Source organism: Pseudopipra pipra, chromosome 3 (assembly GCF_036250125.1).
Source record: "Pseudopipra pipra isolate bDixPip1 chromosome 3, bDixPip1.hap1, whole genome shotgun sequence".
Taxonomy (NCBI): Eukaryota; Metazoa; Chordata; class Aves; order Passeriformes; family Pipridae; genus Pseudopipra; species Pseudopipra pipra.
The window spans coordinates 1,366,303-1,387,327 of record NC_087551.1 but is presented as its reverse complement, the minus strand read 5'-3'; the positions used below and the strand labels follow the sequence as shown (position 1 = coordinate 1,387,327).

The window sequence follows — 21,025 nt, the reverse complement described above, 5'->3', positions numbered from 1 at the left end:
GCCTTTGGGCCCTACAGTCAGACTGTGCCACAGCTTGGGCACAGCCAAATTACTCCTCTGGTGCCTGTGTGAGTTGACAGAACTGCTGTTAACTGAGAACTTCAGTGCTCTGTCAGCATTTGGAGACAGGAATTCAAACCTAATGGTTTGTCTGTCCAGGCAAATCTGAGAGATACAGATGGAAAACAAAATATTTCCTCTCCTGCAGCAATTCTGAGGCCCTGGGAAACAGGCAAGAAGAAACTCACCCAAACACACGACCTGTGCCCTGTGACAGGAAAGGTGCTTGTCCCAGCACTGAGCACAGACTGCCATGAAAGCAGGGGCTGAGATCCCTCTGCTTCTCAGATCAGAGGGATGCCCCTGACTGGAATGACTTTAGGGATACATGGCCAGGATTAAGGGCTCTTGTGCTCCTGCTGCTCAGTTTTCTGCAGGAGACACCCTGCATTCCCTCCCTCCCTCGCTGGCTGTATCACCAGGTGAGTCAGCAGCACCCAGCTGCTCTGGAGCACAAAAAGCTATCACAGAGATGTGCTCTGACAAGGAGGGGTGGGAGAAAAGAGCCCACAAAGAGCCCTGAAGTGCTGAAACTGCAGCAGTTCTTACCCTCGGGGTCCAGGAGCTTGGTAAGACCAAGGTGTTGCTCTGCAAGGTTAAAAGCATTCTGCAGATTGTAGTGTGCATTTGATTTCTTCAGCTTGTCAAAATCAATCAGATCAGGCCTAGACAGGATGGAAAATTCTTTAGATTTCCCAAAGCACAGTGCAGCCACCCTCAAATGAACTAACTAACATGTCCAACCCCCAGAAACCCGGCCAAGCTTTCATGTGCCCCTCAGCCCTGTGCATTTGCAGGGCAGTGTGAAAGGAATGGAGCAATGCCCAGCACATGGCACGGCAGGACCCAGCCATGGGAAGGAACAGAGGAGAGTTAAACAGCAGGGAAGGTCACCCTGGAGAGGAAAGAACTAAGTTGTGGTCACGAGTGTCTCCTCCTGGCCATGGAAGTGTGAGAGCCGCCCAGATCACTCCTCCTCAGCTTGCCATGGGCACCATCCCCAGCCATGCCAGCACAGCCCACACCTGCCATCCTTGTGCAGGGATTCCCTTCCCCTCCAGGCTGCTGTGTGTGTGTGGTTTCCCCCTCCCACCCCAAATTCTAGGCAACCAGAGCTGGTCACGGGTTCCTTGCTAAGATACAAGAACCAAACCAAACCCGAATAATCAGGGGTGTAATTTATTCTCCTGAAACCAAACACAACCTGTTTTGACTTGTGATGTGAGAAGCTGCTGCCCAGCTGAGCTCACAGTGACCACAAGGGCTGTAAAGCCCAAAGCAAGGCGAGTTGCTGTAGAACTCTCAGCAATTCCTCAGCTTCCTCCTCTTCAGGGATTTGAAGCTCAAGCTGAGAGGTGACTGCAAAGCCAGGGCAGAGCCTCACCCCACGTACCTGTGCTTGTGTATCAGTGCATTGAAAGCCATCCCGTCCCTCCAGCTCGTTGTGAAGTTGTGGATGTTGACGTTGGGGTAACTGGCAGAACAAAAACCAGGAGAGTGTGATCAGTACAGCAGCCCCACTGCAGCAGGGGGTACCCAGCAAACATCACTGGGTTGCTGAGCTGGCTATTTTGCACGTCTCCAGAAATTTCAGGCTGCTCATGGATCACTTTCATGAGAGTTCTTGGAAGAAGAAGATGAAGTACCACTTGAATAATGCTGGAGTGTCCCATATCAACACAGGGACATCCAGGTTTCATGGAGGGAACACAGTGAATTCCTACAAATGGATATTTAAATTTTCAAGAAGGATACTGTCAGAGAAAGACACTTTGGAAATATTTCCATATATATGGAAAGAGGGGAAAGTTGGTGGCAAACATCTGAAGCATCGTTATTTCTTCAGAATAGGGTGAAAAAGTCAGCATATTACTATATATACTCATGGATTATCAGATTTGTATGTTTATCTCTCAGCACTAATATCAGAAATTCAGAATTTCTAACTTAGAAACATAAATTCACTTCTCTTGGCTGAATCCACTTAAGGAGAGATATTTGTTTGCCCATTTAAAATTATTTCAATGAAAACTCAAAATGCTGTAAGAGCTTTGGAAATAATCACTTAATCCACACTCACCCAGCTGTTTTCATCTGGCACCACAAAAGCAAAGCGTCTTTAGCAGATTTCTTCTCTTTGTTGTCCTCAGTTTCAACACTGATATCCTGGATCTAAAATGAACATAGAAGTTTTCAATATTTCTCTGAGAGACCACATGAGATGAAAAGAACACTGAGAAACACCAAAGTTAACATTATTAAATATTTATTACTATGCTATTCATTATAAATTATATATTTAGCATATAGATTTATTATTCTTTCTGCAAAAGGACTTTCCAGCCTTTTTTAACTGTGGGCAAAGACCAACATGCTGGAAAACAAGAGATGTCAGCCTTTAGCTGGGACACTAAAGCAATTCCTTAATCCTGTCAGTGCCAAGTCAGCCAGGGCATGGATAACCCCATGGAGGTGGGTCCAGGGAAGAGCCTGTGACTGGAGCTTCATGTTCATCAGGGATTTAGAAATAAAGCCACGTGCCTTTGCACACAGGAAACTCCCACTGCACATCAGCAGCTCCACAAGGACTAATTTATCCCGAGGTACCCAAACACTTCCCACCCCATCCTGGGGGAGCAGCTGGGTGCACTCTGCTCCTTCCTGGAGTGTCCCTAAGGAGGCTGGAAAGCACAGCCAGGGGTGTGTGTGTGTGTGCATGCACACAGCCTTACCTGGAACCTCAGGATAATGGTCCAAATAAGGCCCAGAGTCAGCCTGTGATTCCCATCCACAATATCATGAGATCCCATGTTTTCTAGGTGCACTCTTTGCTCCTTCAGGAACTGGAGGGCTTTATCCACGTTCTCCAGGCAGTGGATGCGCATCCTTCCTTTAGTTGGTTTAGGCTGGAAGGAAAAAGGAAACATAAACACCATGTTCTGCACTTCCAGCCAGCAACACTGTTTGCATTTGTCCTTCAAATTCCACGGACAAAACGGCTCCTTGCATCTTCCAGCCCCTTTTCACCAGGATAATGGTAGCACGAGTCAAACCCATGGTGGAAAAGCCAACACATGGCACCAGTTTCATCTGCCTTTCAGAGAACTTTGCCCTCTTATTTCCCTCATCTTTCCTGTCTGGGATATTCCCTCACTAGCTGCAAGAGAAATTATTCTGTTCACATCGTGCCACACCTGTTACATTTTCCCAAGTACAAGTTCTTCCACACTAAAAGAGAAGATTCTGCAAAGATAAAGATATAAATCAGCTGGTAACTGGCAAATAGGGGGAATTGGTAATGAATGCTCCAAAATACAGTTGCACCCTCTCCAAAAAGGCAGCTCGAGTTTGGACAATAAGCCACTCAATAAAACTCCTCAAGCAAGAAGTGGCATTGCCTTTTTTTTTGGGGGGGGGGGAATCAGTAAATAGGATAAATAGTAAGAAAACTTTCTTTATAGGAAGAAAAAAGTAAAAATACTAATTAAAAAATCAGCTACACCAACATAACACGATTTCATGAAGGCCCAGTGCAACTGAAAAAAGCAGTGAATACATTAACAGCCTGAAGAAATCTGCTGCAAACCTGAATAAAATTAAGGGCACTTTGTTCTGCAGATGAGGATTACAGCTGAAGAGCCTGTTCAGTGCTTACTGGGATGTCACCAAAGGTACTCAGCCAAACAACTAATCAGCATAATTTCCTTGTTTTCTGCAGTGAAAGTAATTAACCGGCCATGGAAATAGCCCAGGCAAAATCCTCACCCCAGCCTGCACTGAAGGGAAGAGTGTGAGCCACAGCCATGGAACAGTCCCTAGAAACACAGCCTGTGCCACAGGGATGGTGCAGAGGGAACACTTGCCACAGAGATGCCCTTTGGGACACACCAACCCTGAGGCCATGTGCTGGTTCGAGCTTCAGCCTCAGCCAGCCCTCCCAGGGCAGAGAGTCACCCACAGCTCCCAGCAAGGGCAACAATTCCCAGGAGCTGCCACGGCTGTGGGGTATGAACGTCCCTGCAAAGAGGCCCTGCTTGGATGTGCCCCCTGTGCACACACCAGCCACCCCCACACTGCCAGCACAGGGCCCAGCAGCAGGACTGAGCAGGGCCCGTCCGGATCCAGCCTCCACTGCACCACCCCTCACCCGGCAGTGGGATAAGCTGGCCCCCAGCTCTGCCTGCACCTTACAAAACACAGGCAGGGAGGCTGCTGCAGGCGGGAGGGAGGGCGGAGGCCCGGCTGCACCCAGGGCTCAGCCCAGCCCCGTGCCACGCCCGGAGCCGGGAGGGCTGGGCAGGCGGGCTCACCCTCCCAAGGACGTGCCCAGCCCTCAGCAAGGACCGTGCCTGTGGCCAGTTCCCAGCAGCGGTGGCACACCTGGGCCTGTCCCTGCCTCAACACGGCCTTCCTCAGCTCCGGAGGCGGAGCTGCACTGCCTCTAACGCTCGCACCGCTGAGCAGAAAGGAAACGGCTTGAGCAGCTCCCCCCGTGCCCTCAGGAGCTCCAGCACCGCGGTGGCAGAGCCAGGGCCACTCACAAGACATGTTTTATTTAGAGGAAGAGGCGTCTGAGGCTGGTTTGTGCAAGGTGTGGCTGTGCTTGCCACACTGCCCTGCACAGCCTCAGGACGAGACACTGAGACATAACTTGCACAGTTACTGGGCTGCACAGCTCCAGGTGCTGAGCAGAGGGAAAGGAGGCACCTAAACCCAGTCTGCACACACGTATTACAGGAAAACTGGTTTTACATCAAACCCCTTCCCGTTTCCAAGGGAAAATGTGACAGAACTCACTACAGAGAACATGCTTAAATGGTTTGACCTTTGAGCATCCAGGAATTGTAAGGAATTTACTAATCCTTTATTTAGTTATGGAAGAAACTGAGCTAAATGCTTAATCTTATGCTGAAAACAATTCCCAGCTTTATTTTTCTGTCTGGGAGAAGCTGGTGAACAGTGTGTGCAAACCAAATCACAGCTGTCCTTTCATGCAGGCTGGATCCTTCCCCACTGTGCTCAGAGAGACCATGGCATGCCATCAGCTTCTCTCAAACACTGTGCTGCACAGAGGACCTTGTGTAGGAAGGTCTGGGCTAAACACTAAGATTAGGAATCAAGCTTAGCCAAGTCAAGAAGATGCAGGTGTTGTCCTTACTGGATGCTCTCACTTTGAGTTTCCCCAACACACCTCCAAGGCTCTGGGTTTTCATCAACAAGAATCACAACAGCTTTTGAAAAACGCAGGGTTGAGGCTGGAGGTCTTAGAGAGAGCAAAGAGCAGCCCTGCTTCCCTGATCAGCATCCTAAATCCCAGAGTGCTCCATAGGAATATGATTCCAGCTCCAGAATCTGAACCCCAGTTTCAAAAGTGAGGAAGCAATTCCTGTTTGTTCCACTGCACCAGTTAACATACCATATTAAAATACTTCTGGAGGCTAGTTTCTGCTTTCTTAGCATTTAACATTTCTTGATTTTAAGCTTTCTGCATTTTAGGCTTTCTGCCTTTAGATTTCTCTTGGTGGCCGTGGAGATGTCAGAACTTAAGCAATACCCACTAAAATAAATTCCAGAAGAGTGAAGAACATCAGGAAGTGGCTGCTGTGCCGATCCTCCTGGAATACTTGTGGTGTGTGTAATTGTCTCAAGGTTCAGTGCATTGCAGAGGAAGGTGTGGTGGAATGTCCTGTTCAAACAGAGCCTGCTGTCCTCCAGCCCCAGATAAGGACGCTGCAAAGGGAATTTGTGCTGGTGTGGCAGCTGCCAGTGCGATAGCAAACCATGGTGCAAGTGCCCCCTCCCCACCCTGGTCTGCATTTCCCAAAAGCTGGAGTGACAAATGCCAAAGAATGGTGCCACCACAGTGCCAGGACTGCTCTGAGCTTCCTCTGTGCCACTGCCAGGCAGAGCCTGCAGGCAGGCAGGGACACCTCAGCAGAGCTGGCACAGCTGCTGCCCCAACCCTCTGGGTTATCCCTTGAGCAAACACCTGCTGCCTGCAGGGAGCACGTCAAACCCAACACCTGGCAGAGAGCAAGGGCTCTGAGCAAACTGCAACTGGCAAACCCAGGAGTTACCTCCTCCCACACAGGCACTTCTGTGCCCCCCAGAGCTGCCTGGCCCTCACAGCTGCACTCGGAAAGCTCCTCTCTTGCCTGGCCACGCACACACTACACTGGCCATATGTTCAACTCATTAAGCAGAGTCTTAAGCCATGGAGCTCCACTAATAGGAGAGCTTGATGACAAGTGATTACACAGCTGCAGCCCCATGTAGCCCTGGGTCTTAGCTACAGACCCGTATTTCTTTGAAAAGATTGCAGTAAATTAGGCAGTTAAGAGCACGGCCATCATTTCAGGAACTGAGGGAAAAACGGATCCCCTGCTGCTCCCTGACACCCAGTCTGCACTCCAGGGGCTCTCTCACTCCCACCCCCCTGTGCTGGTACCAGGGGTGTCTCAGCACACCCAAAGGAAGAGTTTCACCCATGCATTTCAATTCATTTTAGATATCCCCCTAACCAAAGAGAGCCCTATCTCTGAGCACAATCCAGTGCTCTGTGCCTGTCAGACTGGGGAGCAGGGAACTTGCTGATGGAAGCACTCAGCAGCTTACCAGCAAAGAACCTTTGAAGAAGACTGTCTTTGATTCCCACCAAAACCAGTAGGAAGATATTCTAATGGTGTCTGGATCCAGCTGAAGCAATAGAGCTCTTTTTTCTCCTTTCAAGTGTAAAAAGCCATTTGCAGTGCTGAACCCTCAGTACTCGGTTTTGCTGCACTCGAGTGGAGCCAAGGACTCACCAAAAGCCCACCCCAAACCAAAACCCACAATGGACACGACCAGACACTCACAAGTCTCTCTCCTGAGAGAACTTCCAGCAGTTTGATGAGCATCCTTCCATCCCGAAGGTCAGTGTACAGGTCTGTAATCCGGCAGGACACACGTGCCAAGTGGGAGTTCACCCACTTGGTGAAGGTCTTCTTCTGAACTGCCTCACGTTCATCTGTGGGGAAAACACAACGTTACTCCCAATAAATCACAGCTCATGGAGCTACGTGAGGATGTGATGTTCAAACAACTCATATTAAATGTAAGGTATGGCTTGTCTTCTTGGGAGAATCATTGGTGAAATTCAGACTTTCCACTGGAAATCCACCTTTCCTCACCTGCTGAGTTCACCTGCTCTGCAATGTGCAAACAAACCCACAATGGATCCCCCGGATACCACAAGTCACTTTGGATTAAGGCAGGTACAAAAGAGAGCAGAGACCAAAGCTTCCCCCTGATTTTTTCCTTCCTCATGACAATATTTATTTGCAGAGTCAACACTGGTAACTGTATTTACACAATGTCAAGATGAACTTTTCCATAACTGCATGCCTGACGGGGACTTGCATTAATTTAAAGCCATAGAAAAATGGATTCTTTCCACCTTGCCTTCCCAGTCTTTCACAACTGTTTATACAGGAAAACATTGGCTGAGAGCTCCCTCACTGCACAGGCTCGCTGCAGTCCACATTAATTCACAAACTCCTACCCAGCCATCTGCCAAGCCCAGAACTCTCAGACAGAAGCATTATACATCTCCGTGGTTAAATTCTTTTGCCAAGGGCTTTGGATGAAGCCCTTCCCTGTCAGCCAAAAGTCATTTCACTGAGCTGGGAACTACTACAGACCGCATTTGTCAAAACACAGGTGCTCAGGCTCTGGAATCCACAGCTAGATGTATGAATGGAAGTGCTCTGCTTTCCCAAGCAGAGATGATTCCAAGCCTCCCTCAGTCACTGGCATGTGCAGGAACAGGACATGGAGACAGGTGAATCCTAAACCACAGTGCAACACGTCTCCAGCTCTGAAAGCTCCGAGTACATTGTTTGAAACAGAGAAAACACCCATGTCAGAGCAGATCTGACAGGTTTTGGTGGATGCTTTCCTTCCAGAGGAAGGATGTGCCCCCTTCCCAAAAGCACGGCATGGTGGGGGCATGATCTCAGCACAGCCATGAGGCTGAAAAGGATAGAAAGCTGAAAAACAAGTAAAAGAATAAAGACAAGAAGTCAGCTAATAAATGGTGTAAGTGGGAGGAAGAGCAGACCTGCACTGGAGCTGCACAAACCCTACCCTGAGATTGCAGTTCCTCCCACTGATTTCTGAATTCATCCTTGCTACCCATGGGTAGGGTGTGACCGAAGCTACTGCACTGAAACTGCCCCACTTCTGACAGCTTTTACCTCCCTATAAGGTGAGAAATGAAAATGGGGCTTGGCAAGCTGCAAAAGGTGGGGTTAGTGATAAAACAGTGATGTGCTTTCAGGGAACTGACGGTTTGCCCCCACTCCATGTGAGGCAGAGGATCCCTGTGATAGAGGAAGAGAACAGGAAATCAGCAGGAACTGCAGTGAGTGTCTACTAGCCTGAAATATGTATTTTATGAACTGTTTACAAGTAAATATGGATCTGCATATCTGCTTGTAGTAATCCATGCCTTTACTTGAAGTACTTTTTTGAAATGAGTCACAGAAGAGAAACCTTGCAATAGCTGTGCTTTTTAAAGAAATTTCTAACAGAAATTACCACATCTCCCTTCACCAGCTTGAACAAGCCCCAAAACAACTCAGCAAGTTTGTTTATTTAGTCACTGTACTCTCTACACAGAAGCACAACATTCAGAGATCCCTGTGGTTACACTCACTCGAAAGAGAAATGCGGATGTACAGGATCTAAAAATAAAGCTGGATATAGAAAATATTATGTAAAACAAAAAAAGCTACCAAATACCATCATAAAGCCACCCATCACAAACATCTGTGGTCAAAAGTTATGGTTACAACAGACTTCCCAGTTTGGGATCATGGCAAAAGTAATGGGTGGGAAAAGAACTTCCATGTGGTTGTAGTACAAGAAGTGCCTAATTTTGAGCAGATGAAAGACACGATGTGGGAAATGCAGTGACACGCCAAGCGAGGCTGTGGAGCCTCTGGTGCCGTGGGATTAACTGACAGCAGCTTGGGAGCTCCTGCTGCTGAAAGCAAGGCCAGGAAGCCACGAGAGCAGAGGCTCCAGGCAGCCCTTCCAGGAGGGGGAAGGTGGGTCCCTCCTGGGGACAGCGTCAACACGGCCCAGGCACTGCTTTCCCAACCACCATCAGTGGCCCTAAAGGAGGACAAGACAGTGCTTTCTTCAGGCAGTGGGGACTCAGGGAAAGCACCCTGAGAAAGCTCCACTGGCTCCTTGTCTTCTGTGTTGCCTCAGCATCCTTAAGCACAGTGAATGATCAGAGTGGAGAGGATGGGACAGAGCCTCCAGTCTCTCCCTGCCCAGCTGGAGGCCCTCTGTGCCCCGGGAGCTGATGGTGGTGCCCTCACGTGTGTTTTCCTTGCTCTAGTTCAAGCAGTGGCCGCCTCTCCCTCTCTGCCTTCCCGTCTCCTCCCTCTTGCTCTCTGTGGTCCTGGTTTCCTGTTTTCTGCGGGGCTGGTTTCTCTGGTCCCCCCTGGCTCTCGCTGTGCTGCTCTGGCTGTGCTGCTCTCACCTGCTCCCCACCCATCCTCAGGCACTGCCCTCCTCCCGCTCCCCCACCACATCCAAACAGGGGGACAATGTCTCCTGGGACAGCAGTTGTGCTGCTGCCAGCAGCGACTGCTCGTGCTGGGCCTACAGCCGGCTCTTCACACGCAGCTTCAGTGCTGGAGCTATCGTGACAGCTGGAGCTATCCATGGCTCCTCGTTTGCTTCCCATCTCCCCTCTGATTCCCAGCAAGAAGGGCCAAAAGCAGGGAGATCCCTGGTTGCCCTGGAGCAGCCTGCAGCCCGTGGGAAAGCCCTGCAGCACCACACAGGAGCCAGGCCCCATGTGCTCCCTGCCAGCAACTTATCTCAGAAAATGCCACCACGGAGACACAGCAGCTCTTTCAGCCCCCTAATGGGGCGCTCACCCAGGAAGGCCAGGCTTTATCCCACCCTTGGCACGGGCAGAGCACAGCTCTGATTCCCCACCGACTCTCTCAGCCACGGAAGCCCCCGGAGGGAGAAGGCCCAGCCCTTCTTACCCCCGCATCGCTTCCCTCAACGTGGGAAAGAGCAAACCAAGCCCGTTTGGAAGGTGGTGTGACTGGGGCTGGTCGTGTTCAAACCTCTCCTGATTATTTCTACATGGTGTTTCACAATGACAGCAGGTTTTTGCAATGCTTTTACCAACCCTCTCTAACTGATAAAGTGCATTTTTCTGCTCTGGGGTTTCGGGTTAAAACACGCACAGAATTAAATTCCGTGAATTTTGGTTGTGCCTTTCAGAGAAAGAAAGGTACATAGAGAAAAGTGGTACTCAGAGCCCTGACAGCTCAGCCAAGCACAGAACACAACTGTGACTCTCTTAATGTGCAAAACCCTCCACACTAAGGGCCAGGTGCACCCATGAGTGGTGACACTGAGGATTTAACATCAGCCACGGGCCCTGAGCGCTATTTATGAACCTCAAGTGATGGTTTTGACAAATGTCCTTCATGCTTTCAAAAACACAGCTACAGATTTTGAAGATTAATTCAAACTAGAGGATATGGGTGGAGCCCCAGGTGTCCTACAGCTTGTGAAAACATTTGTTTCCCAAGGGTAAAGAGAACGGGGCGACATGCAAAACACACACAGCAGGGAAACGGAAGCACAGAATCGATAATGGAGAATCCAACTTATCTTGAGGCAACACTGGGAAGGAAATGTCCTTCGTGCGGAAGGACACGACAATGCCACCACCACACGGGGGTTTGCAAACCCCAGTGCCGGGACTGTGATACATCAAGGACTGACTTTGTTTAGGAGTTTGGTAAATAAACGGGAGTTTGTACACTGGAACTCACATAAACAGGGCTGCAAAGGATCACAAACACGCAGCCAGTCCCTTCCTCGCCTGAGGAGAGACAAATCTTCCTCCGCTAATTTGATGAGAAAAAACCCTGACAAAAATGTGGTCAACTTAGTGAGAGCCCAGAGTGCCCAGTGCAGGACAGCGGAGGGGGGTCACACACATCCCCCCCTGTCACAGCTCACTCTGCTGAGTGACCTCAACAGGGCTGAGCCAGAAGAATGGTGAAGCTGTTCCAGTAACTGCCCTGGGAAAGGCAGGGCTGCAGAGCCGCCTGGGAGAAGCCCCTCTGTGCTCCCCCAAGCCTGCAGCACCGACCACTGCCCTGGCAAAGGCTCCCTGTGTGGCCCCTGCTTGCTAAACACAGCTCCAAGGTGACCTGCTCGCTCCTCCACACCGGGCAAACCACACTTCCAACACACTGACCTGGACTCTCCTCCAAACCTGGGTGGTGCCCCTGCACAGGGGCTGTGACACCCCTGCCAGCCCTGGGCAGGAAAGGGGTGCTCTCAGAGGAGCCAAAACGCTCCTGCAGGAAACAGAGACATTGGAGCACAAAGGGAGAGCTGGAAGGAGCAGCCTGGGGCTGCTGCCTGTGCTCAGACACCTCAGGACAGCCCAACCACCAGGCACTGACAGCGTCCCTCAGAGCCCAGCAGCTGCTCCAGGCACTCAGCGTCCATGGATCCCTGGGATACCTCAAGACAAATTATGGATGACTTTTAATCCCTAGCTCCAAAAGCAGGTCACCTACAAGTTTATAGCATGCTGAAAGTAATTTTCCCAGTTTAGAATCATTCCTGTTTTCCCTACAGCGGCCGGTGCGTGCCCTACCCGGAGCACTGCTGAACACCCTGACTCAGAGAGCAGCTGAGCACTGCTCCAAGCACACCACTTTTGCTGATATCCACTATCCACAGCTTCCCAGAACTTCCCAGATCATAACCTTGCTTGACTGAGCACAGAGAAAACAGAGCTTCCTTTCACAGGCCAACGTTCCCACTGCTGTAGGTTCTCAGGGTGCAGGATATCACCCTATGCTTTGTCACAGGTGTGGGGGTATGAAGTGAGATAGCCAGGAACACTCACAGCTTCACAAATTCCAGCTGTGCTTGGAGGTTTCTCAGTTGAGAAAGATGCCTGAGAGCAGGGCAGATCAGCTACTGGGACCAGAATGTGGTGATCAAGCAAGATTTTATCAGGAAACAACCTGAGTGGATGAGCTGTGATAACCTTCACCCAAGAGCAATTGTGAGTATAAAATAATTCTAACACGGGTCCAAACCTCTGCTGTTCCAGGAGGTGTGAACACTGCAAATCACTCAAGGGATGCAGCACTAAATATAGCCCAAAGGGGAAAAGAGCACCTCTGGGTATCCACACCGGAGCAGCCGAGGAGAGAAACATCTGCTTGGATAAACATTCCCAAATGATGGCCTTTCCACATGGTCCCACACAGGCTCTGTTAGTCCTTGTGGCACCAGGAAGCCCAGAGAGAACAATGCTTAAGCATGCACAGTAAAGGCACAGAGAGTCTAAATAGAAATACACTGGAACTGGTCTATAGGGAAGAAGATGAAGGAAGGAGGAAGGATCACTCGCTCAGGAGGATCCTGTAGAGAAAAAGAAATAAAATCAGTTTCTCCCAACATTCAAGTGCCCTATAACCATCTCCCCTTTAGCAGCAAGGCAATAAACTGAACAGTGGATGCTGCTTTTCTCCAGCTCCACATGGTGGGGCAGGACTGAAAGCTGGGGTTGGTGAAAATGGGGGGAAAAAGGAGCTTAATTAGAAAACACAAGTCCTTAACACACATGTGCAGAGACAAGGAACAAACCAGAAGGAAAGCTGCAGCAAGTCAAACCTACACATGGCACACAGAACATGATACACGTGGGTCCAGGGCTTAGGAAAAGGCACCTCCTTCCCTTTCAGTCTGGCCCACAGGAGGAAAGGGGATGGAGCAGCTGATGGCTCTGATGCAAACAGGATGCATTTGTTAATGGTTATTTTGTGGCACAAAGTAATCTGTGGAGTGACTTCCCATCCCAAAGGGTGAGATCACACCAAAGCTTTTACATGCTCCAACATGACTTAGACTAGAACTTGAATGCAAATGTTAAAGATGACACAGCAACGAGGGGATTTTGTTCATGTTTTGTTTAGCTGGTGATTTCTTCAGGAGCAAAATCCTTGCTGCTTTCCTGACTCTGCTACATGGAGACTATTGTGGAGAAGTCGGGGTGTGTTCAGCAATCCATTTGCTTTTACTAGGATGCACCAGCCAGCTCCTAAATCCTATTAAATATCTACCCTTCCCTATTAAACACTACAGCATGTGACTACTTTCACTGCTGGAAACTGCTCTGGAAAGCGAAAAGGGAAAGCTCCATAATGCAGCATGTGGGACAAACAATTGTGCTGCTTTGTCTCTCTGATGGCACTGAACTCCCTCACACAATGACACAGAACAATGGCCGGGAGCCAGCCAAGCAATCCGGGCTGTGGAAGGGCAGGTCCCCTCATTGTCTTTGTTTTTACACAGAGTTTATGGCATTTTGGTGTCAGCAACACAGAAACAAACCTTCCCAAAGCCAGCTTTGGATTCATGGACAAGAATGATTATGTTCATCTGCAAAAAGTCTCCCACAGCAAATAAAAGAAATGTAACAGTCATCTGGGTTTGACAGATTAAACTGGGGGAAGAACTCAGCTTTTGATTTTGATTTTTCCTTTAATGCAGGAGATGAAGATGACATGTTTAAGCAGCTTTAGAGCAGTGTGTGCTCAGCTGTCCCTGCACTGGCACAGGTTATGTGAACTGCCTGTTTAACTCCAGGGGAACTGGAATACAAAACCATGGAACTGTGTCCCACAGCAGGCCCAGCTCCCTGCTGTGGAGAACACCCCTGGCAGCCCAGTGCACCAACAGCCACCACTCAGCTGCTCCTCTGCTGCTCCAGGAAACCCACTGACTGCTTGTTGTTCTCTACGAAATGCAAAGCACTGACAGGAACACAACCTTTCCAGTGGCTGATTCAAGTGGTTTAACAGTTTTGGGTGCTGCTCTTGGAAACACCTACACCCGCCTGCAGCTTCAACCCCACCCTGTGCCCTGGGTTACACACACCAGCCCACGTTACTGAAGGCCATTCTGAGACAAATGTTCATCAGGACCAAGGCCTGGCCCCAAACTGTATCACAGAATCATATGGTTTGGGTTGGAATCACCTTAAAGCCCATCCAGTCCAACCCCAATGGGCAGGGACACCTTCCACTAGCCCAGGTTGCTCCAAGCCCCATCCAACCTGGCCTTGGACACTTCCAGGGATGGGGCAGCCACAGCTTCTCTGGGCAACCTGTGCCAGGGCCTCCCCACCCTCACAGGGAAGGATTCCTTCCCAACATCCCATCTAACCCTGCCCTCTGGCAGTGGGAAGCCATTCTCCCTTGTCCTGTCACTCCAGGCCCTTGTCAATAGTCTCTCTCTCTGTTTCCTGCAGGCTCCCTCCAGGCACTGGAAGGCCACAATCAGGTCACCCCAAAGCTTCTCTTCTCCAGGCTGTACAATCCCAACTCTCCCAGCCTTTCCTCACAGCAGAGCTGCTCCATCCCTCTGATTGTCTTGGTACCTCCTCTGGGCCTCTCTTTTTCCTTTCGGAAGAAGGATGTTACGAAACCCTTTTTACACAAAGCAGCAGTTCAGTTCTTCAAATGGGCCTCCTTTCAACAGCAGCACGAAAATGCCTCAGTGCTGGGGGCATTTTCCAGGCAGGGACACAAACCCCTCCTGGCTGATCCGATGTCAGTGCTTTGTGCCCGTTGCCATTTTCCCCTTTTGCGTAGGAGACAGATCACCTCAGCAACAGGAGCCTGGAAAAAGCATCGCCTGTCCCAGGACACTGCCTGGGACGTTCCCACAGGAGAACAATGCAGACCTGAGGTCACTGCACTATTTCAAGGACACACAGCCTTGTGGGGGTCTCGGCAGTTTCCTTTAACAAGCACTATCAGCATAATGCAGGGAAGTGCCAGGGGATTTTGGGGGGGACAAAAATAGTCTTCCGTGCTTGTCCAAACCACTGTCTGATGGGCAGGGTTGGAGAGGGTGAGAGCAGGGCTTGGCATGGGCAGGGAACATGCCAGGTACTTCCCTGTCTTGTTTCTGCCCACGTTCACCAAACCCAGCAGAAGGAGAGTTTTTACAGTGGATTCCCACTCGTCTATAGGAAGGAAAACAAGGGCAGGGAGAAGGAGCTGGGCTGTTTTCATTATTTCACCCCAGCACTCCTCCCTCTTCCCAGCACTGGGAATGCAGCAGCTGCACGGGGCACGGGCACTGCTATTCCTACAAGGCAACTATGTGACCAGCCTGGGATCCTCCTCAGCCAGGGATTGGGAAACACAGCCTTGTAGCTGTTAACCAGGATGAGTCACTGAGAGATGGCCACCAGGGCTCTGCATTCCCTGGGAAGACAATGCATGGCCAATTCCATCCTTTCTGGCAAAAAAGCCCATCACTGAGGGCTCCCAGCAGGAAGGCTCTCGCTGTGGGGGTGTGCAGACAGATCCCCACAGGCTGTGGGATCTCCATCCTCAGGGATATGCACATCCCAAGAGGACAAAGCCCTAAGCAACCTGCCCTAGCATGGAAGGTGCCCCTGCTTTGAGCAGGTGTGTTGGGCCAGATGAACTGCTCTTCCAACATGAAGCATCCTCAAGATGAAACAAGAACGGGCCAGACTGCACTGCCAGGATCTCCATGGAATCCCACCGAGGGATTTCAGAGAGCTGGGGCATCTCTGCTTCCAGCTGAGGCACAGGCTGAGACATTACATGGAGAGAAAAGCCCAAGCTGTGGTATGTTTTGACCGTGCTCCTTTAAAAACTCGCTGTGGTGGCAAAGCAGAAATGCCAAACAGATGAAAGAAATGCCAAACCTTTGTTGCTTTTGTGTTTAAATCTAATTTCACCTTAATGACATAAAAGCATGAATAGAAAATAAAGAAATCTATGATGGCTGCATTTAATCCTTTCAAAATATTAAATCTCTGTGCTAAGAGATGTTATCATTATAATTAATTGCTGTTAAATTATAATTTTCATTATCCCAGAAATATTTGAAATGGAAGCACACATATTTAAACAACCAGGGTGTTGATCAGGGATTAATAGGAGCTGAATTCCGAGCCTTGCTGAGCAATGTGTTTAGTTCCTGCAGTTTCCATGGCCACACAGTAATTTCCCATTGTTATGTTCATGCTGTTTTGTGGAGTCAGATGCACTACACTGTGCTGACAGGATGCTGGAGAAAAGCAGCAACACCACAGGTAAGCCAGGCCATGGCTCAGCAAGCCTGGGATCCAAGCTAGATCCCAAGGGTGAAAGTTGAATGAATAACAGCAACAAAAATATTGTAGATTACAATTAAAATCACTTGTGTAGCTGAAGGGAACCCTGGTATCTATAAAATGCAGTTATTTCTAAAAAGGGAGTTTTAAAAATGCATTAATTTTAATGAGATTTGAAACAAACTGCCAATAAGAAGCATTAGAGGAAAAATCCCTAATCTTCTCTGGCTCTAATCTGCAAACCCATCATGCAGAGCTCCCCAGGGAGTCCTGGAGTTGGTGCCTTTGGAGGCTGGAGGAACTGACACCTTCACCTGCTCACTTGGGTGAGGAAAGCTCCAGAAAACTGAACCACAGCATCAGTGTGAACTCACATTCCAACCAGACTCTCTGTGTATTAAAGGGGTTTTTAAGAAATCTATGTGGCAATTAAAAAATAACAATTAATAGTAAGAAATCTTTCTTGGGACTCCTGAGGCACAAACAAGTTGCACATGCGTTCCAGTTCCTCACCTCAACACTTTCCTGCTGGTCTGCTGGATTCCAATCCAAAGGTCATTTATGGATCTGCTTTTGTGGGACAATGTGGAATGTTTAAGCAAAACCATTTTAGCCTTTGGAGTTATGCAAGAGTGGGGAAAAGAGATCCCTTTCCAGCATGGTATTTCCTACCCAGGGAACAACTTTCAAATCAGTATCAGCAAAAAATCCCCTTTGTTTGAAACCCTCCAAGGTCTCTCTGAGATTTAAAAGGCAATGCAAATTTGAAGGAATTAGCTGGGTAAAATTATACTTTGAACACCTTAAAAGTGTATCTTCCTCCAGAAACATCACTTGTTTTTCTAGTCTTAAAAGTGGACTTGTGAGTTGTACTGAGTGTGCCACCTCCCAAGAATTTACCCTCACTTAACTTCCTTCATTTTTAGCACAATCAGAAAATTAAGTGGCAACATCAGCAGCTCAGCCTAATCAATATAAAAGCACCCAAACACCCCTGATCAGTCATTTCACTGAGGCCTCCTTAACCACCTTGCATGAGGGCTCTGCATTCCTCCCTTAAAATGTGAAGCGGTGTTGTGGTATTTTCTTTAAAAACTCCCAAACCAGAACAAAGCCCCGAGCAGACTATAAGATAATGGCTGTAAATAAAGGAAACACAGAGCACACTAACTTCTGAAAGCTCAGTGTCTAATTAATGCTCCCAGTTGCCTGCTAATGTGACAGCAATGTCATTAGCACATAGTTCAGGTATTGGTTAAGCACAGAACTCTGGCATGTTTGCAGAGATTCCTTGACTATCTGTGTGCTTGCACTCATCCTACACAGCCCCAGGGCACACCCCGGGTACACAGGTGTACACAGGCAGCAAAATGCATTTATGGCACCTTACACTGATCTGTGTGTTCCTGAAGCCTGAGCTGTGGCAACTCACTGATTTCCAGGTCTCCAAACTTACAGGCACATTTCAGCCCAACTCAAACACCTCAGGTGTTTATGCAGAAGGAAAAGCTCCATGAACACAGTCCTAAATGTGAAGTCCACGGTGACCTGCAGCTCATGCCAGGGACATGTTTCTAAACTTGGCACCAGGAGCCACACCAGAAGGGAGAGCTGAGTTGTGCAGCACAGAAAACAAAAGGTGTTCTGGCATTAGGTGGCTCACACAGGGACACTTGAAAGCTGCCAGGGACTGGTTGGGATGGGCCACACTCCTGAGGATGGAGGAGAGGAAAGGGACAGCCCCGTACCCAGCACCCTGAAACAGGGACTGTGGAGATGGCACTGCCCTGCCCAGTCATTTCAGTCACTCAGGAAAAGCAGGGGAAGTCCCCTCTGAGCTGCTGCTTTACCCGTGTGTGTCCCAGCCCTGCCAGAGCCAGCCTGGGGAGCAGCAATCCTGGCGCCAGGGCAGAGCTCCGACCCATCCCTTCGGGGATGGCACTGCCAGGACACGCTGCACGGCTGAGGGCTTTACATATGAGGTGTCCTCAAGTGTTGTCTGCTCTCCAGGACAACTTGAGACTGCTTTTATTCAGGAGGAAAGGATCTGCAGTGAGGAATTGGCTGGAACTCGGCTGGCGCCAGGAGCACAGGGCACAGAGCATCATTAGCACCCACAGGCTGGCAAAGACCAGGGCAAGTCAACTGTTGGGAGCAAATGTTCCAGCAAATAAGGTTTATAGCACGGGGATTTTATAACATACCCTATCAGACACGTTTGTTTTGGAGGAGAGGCAGAGAGAGAAGCTCTCAGTAATCTATCAGCAGCAGTGGATTTATGGAAAAACTGTGCCACAGTTCCATGTCTCGCCCTGGCAGCTCCTTCCGCGAGGACTGAGGCAAGAACTAAGAGCCATCGGGTCCAGGGGCAAGGAGCACATATCTGCTGTTAAGGGCTGAGGGATTATCAGAGCACCTGCACAAGTGACAGTGGCCAGGACCTCACCCTGGGAACACTCGGGAAACGGCTGCAGGCACTGCCAACTTTCTAAAGCAACTTCCTGGAGCTGGAAGCAACACACACCTTCCTGTTCCCAGGAGAGGCCACAAGGATGGAACTCAACTCACACCCCACAGGGTGAACAAAGACATGGGGAGGGAATGGGGGACAGTTCCCTTCTGAGGAAGCAGATGCAGTTCCCACAGCCATAGCTAAAACAGTTCCCAATGTCCTTTCCTTGTTTTTTGGGCTCGAGATTAGAGCCTGGATCCAATTAGACTTCATCCACTTAAGTACAGAAGTGCCACAGACCCCACGGTTTTCACCAGCACCTCCAGCCCCAGCACGTGGGGGCACAGCCCAGCCCCTTGACTCGGGGTGGGAGTGGGGATGGACACTGCATCCCAAGGAATTCCTTTTTATTCAGGGAACATGAGACACCAGGCAGAGTTAACCCAAATTATTGAACTCCCTGTCGTGAGTAACAGAAAGGTCAGAAGTTCAGGGCACAACCAATATCTGCTGTTCCCAGACACCTCCCCTATTTATTCAGAGCCTTACCTAACTGCCATTCCCTAATGGCTCTTACTCATCCCAGACTGCAATCACAGCACAGTCACACCGTGATTTCACAGCAGCCTCTTCCACGGGATTGCCAGGCACACCCTGAAACGAGCAGCCCTTGCTCTACCAAAGTCTAGTGTCCCTGGAAATAACTGTGGAAAGATACTAAACTAGATGGAGAATTAATCATTACCCAAAGCAAACTGTAGTTAGTCGACTGCAGAGGTAACAGCCAGGTTTGCACTTCTCTTTTTTCCTGGAACCAAATCACAACCAGATCATACTTACAAAAACTGGAAACACTGCCTGGACAAAATGGGCACTGAGAACTGCACTTTTGGGGTTTTTTTGGAAGGAGAAGGCTGAACCCAACATATGTCACTAGCATGGAGAAGGCTGAAACCAAGGAGGAGCTGTTATTCCAGAAAAATGCAGGAGCAGGCCTGGATTTGAGAAATCCCTCAGCACTGTGCTGCTGTGCAGTTCCTTTAACGGGGCTGCCTTAGTTCAGATTATCTGGGAAGTGGGCACTGCATATTGGCTGATTTTCTGAATAAATGCCAAGCCATTAAGTGAAATTTAAGTATCTTCCTTAAAACATAGGGGTTTTTTCCAAGAAAAATCCAGGCAGGCAGCATTTATTCTGTTCAGATAAACTCTTAAATCTCTTTGTAACCACATGTTGTTTTGTTTAATCTCTGCAGGCATAAGGTCAGCCCTCTGCCTGTGATTAGAGCGCTGCGGTCACACAGATCGTGTTTGTAGCTCACCACCCCGCTTTCTGCACTGACTGCTTGGTGAGCAATTGGGCAGCTACTCCACCTGAAAACTGAGTTCTGGCAGGACTACGACAGACAAGAGAATTTACAGAGTCTAACCTCAAACTCACACCAATCCTCGGAAACACCCGCCTTGCCTTTTTGGCAACATCCAAGGCAGAGATGTTTGAGGTCTCTGCAAGGGACACCAAACCTGCCTCCTTTACAATGCCATTTGGGATGATGCTTTTGCTCTTTGCCCATCTCAATAATGTATAACAAATATTTACAACCACCCCAATACAGTTTTACCAAAGCCAGTGCAGGGCTGTGCACGCTACTGATTCCCACCAAACAGCACCGTGGCCCTGTCCAGTGTCAGTCTATCGTGTCCATGTAATTGGGCTGTGCTTTCAAGAGTTCCAGCTATATTTTTAAGCACAAACCCAACTTGACTGAATGTGGAATTACCAGCACTTCCAGTTATGCCATGAAAAGGCCACTTGGCAATGGCAGGCCTTTGAGAAGCCTTTGCAAAGGCCGGGCCGTGGCCCCCAGCCCATGGCCCACGGCTGCCTGCGTGTCTGCGCTGTCCCCGCACACTGAAGGGCCTTTCTCTGTAAGCTCCTTTCTCCCGAACACTGGGGCATTGAGCTGGGCTCCCAGCCTGGTTAATATTAGTTTGGCTACAGCAGTTCCCTCCCAACAAAGGAGGCTCTCAGCCCGGGATACCCTCGTTCCAGCAGCCACCGCACAAGGGCTTTTGTGTGACCGTGGGCTCTCCCGGCCACCGCGACCTTGGGCTCCTCAGCACGAGTCACAAGCACCAGTGCTCCCCATCCAGCTCTCTGGTCGCTTCCCATCCCTCTGGTCTTTTCTGCTCTGACAGAAATGTGAGGACTCAGCTATATGCATTTGTGGGAGCAGTGAGCCTCATGTAATTAAGGAGGGCATGGGAGCCGAAAATTGCTCACTGCCGGTGAAAATGCATAT

The 21,025-nt window shown here is 49.4% G+C and overlaps 1 protein-coding gene across 4 annotated transcripts in view; it reads right to left on the bottom strand.

The window, feature by feature from the left end:
- SPTBN1 (spectrin beta, non-erythrocytic 1) overlaps positions 1-21,025 on the bottom strand; it is a 114,752-nt gene that overhangs the window by 39,970 nt on the left and 53,757 nt on the right. For all 4 annotated transcript variants that reach the window (XM_064650938.1, XM_064650939.1, XM_064650940.1 and 1 more), the window contains 5 exons: positions 6,915-7,066; positions 2,793-2,966; positions 2,141-2,232; positions 1,454-1,534; positions 610-725 (listed from right to left, as the gene is read on the bottom strand). In XM_064650938.1, coding sequence (XP_064507008.1) covers positions 610-725; positions 1,454-1,534; positions 2,141-2,232; positions 2,793-2,966; positions 6,915-7,066 — 615 coding nt within the window. The remainder of the gene's footprint in view (positions 1-609; positions 726-1,453; positions 1,535-2,140; positions 2,233-2,792; positions 2,967-6,914; positions 7,067-21,025) is intronic.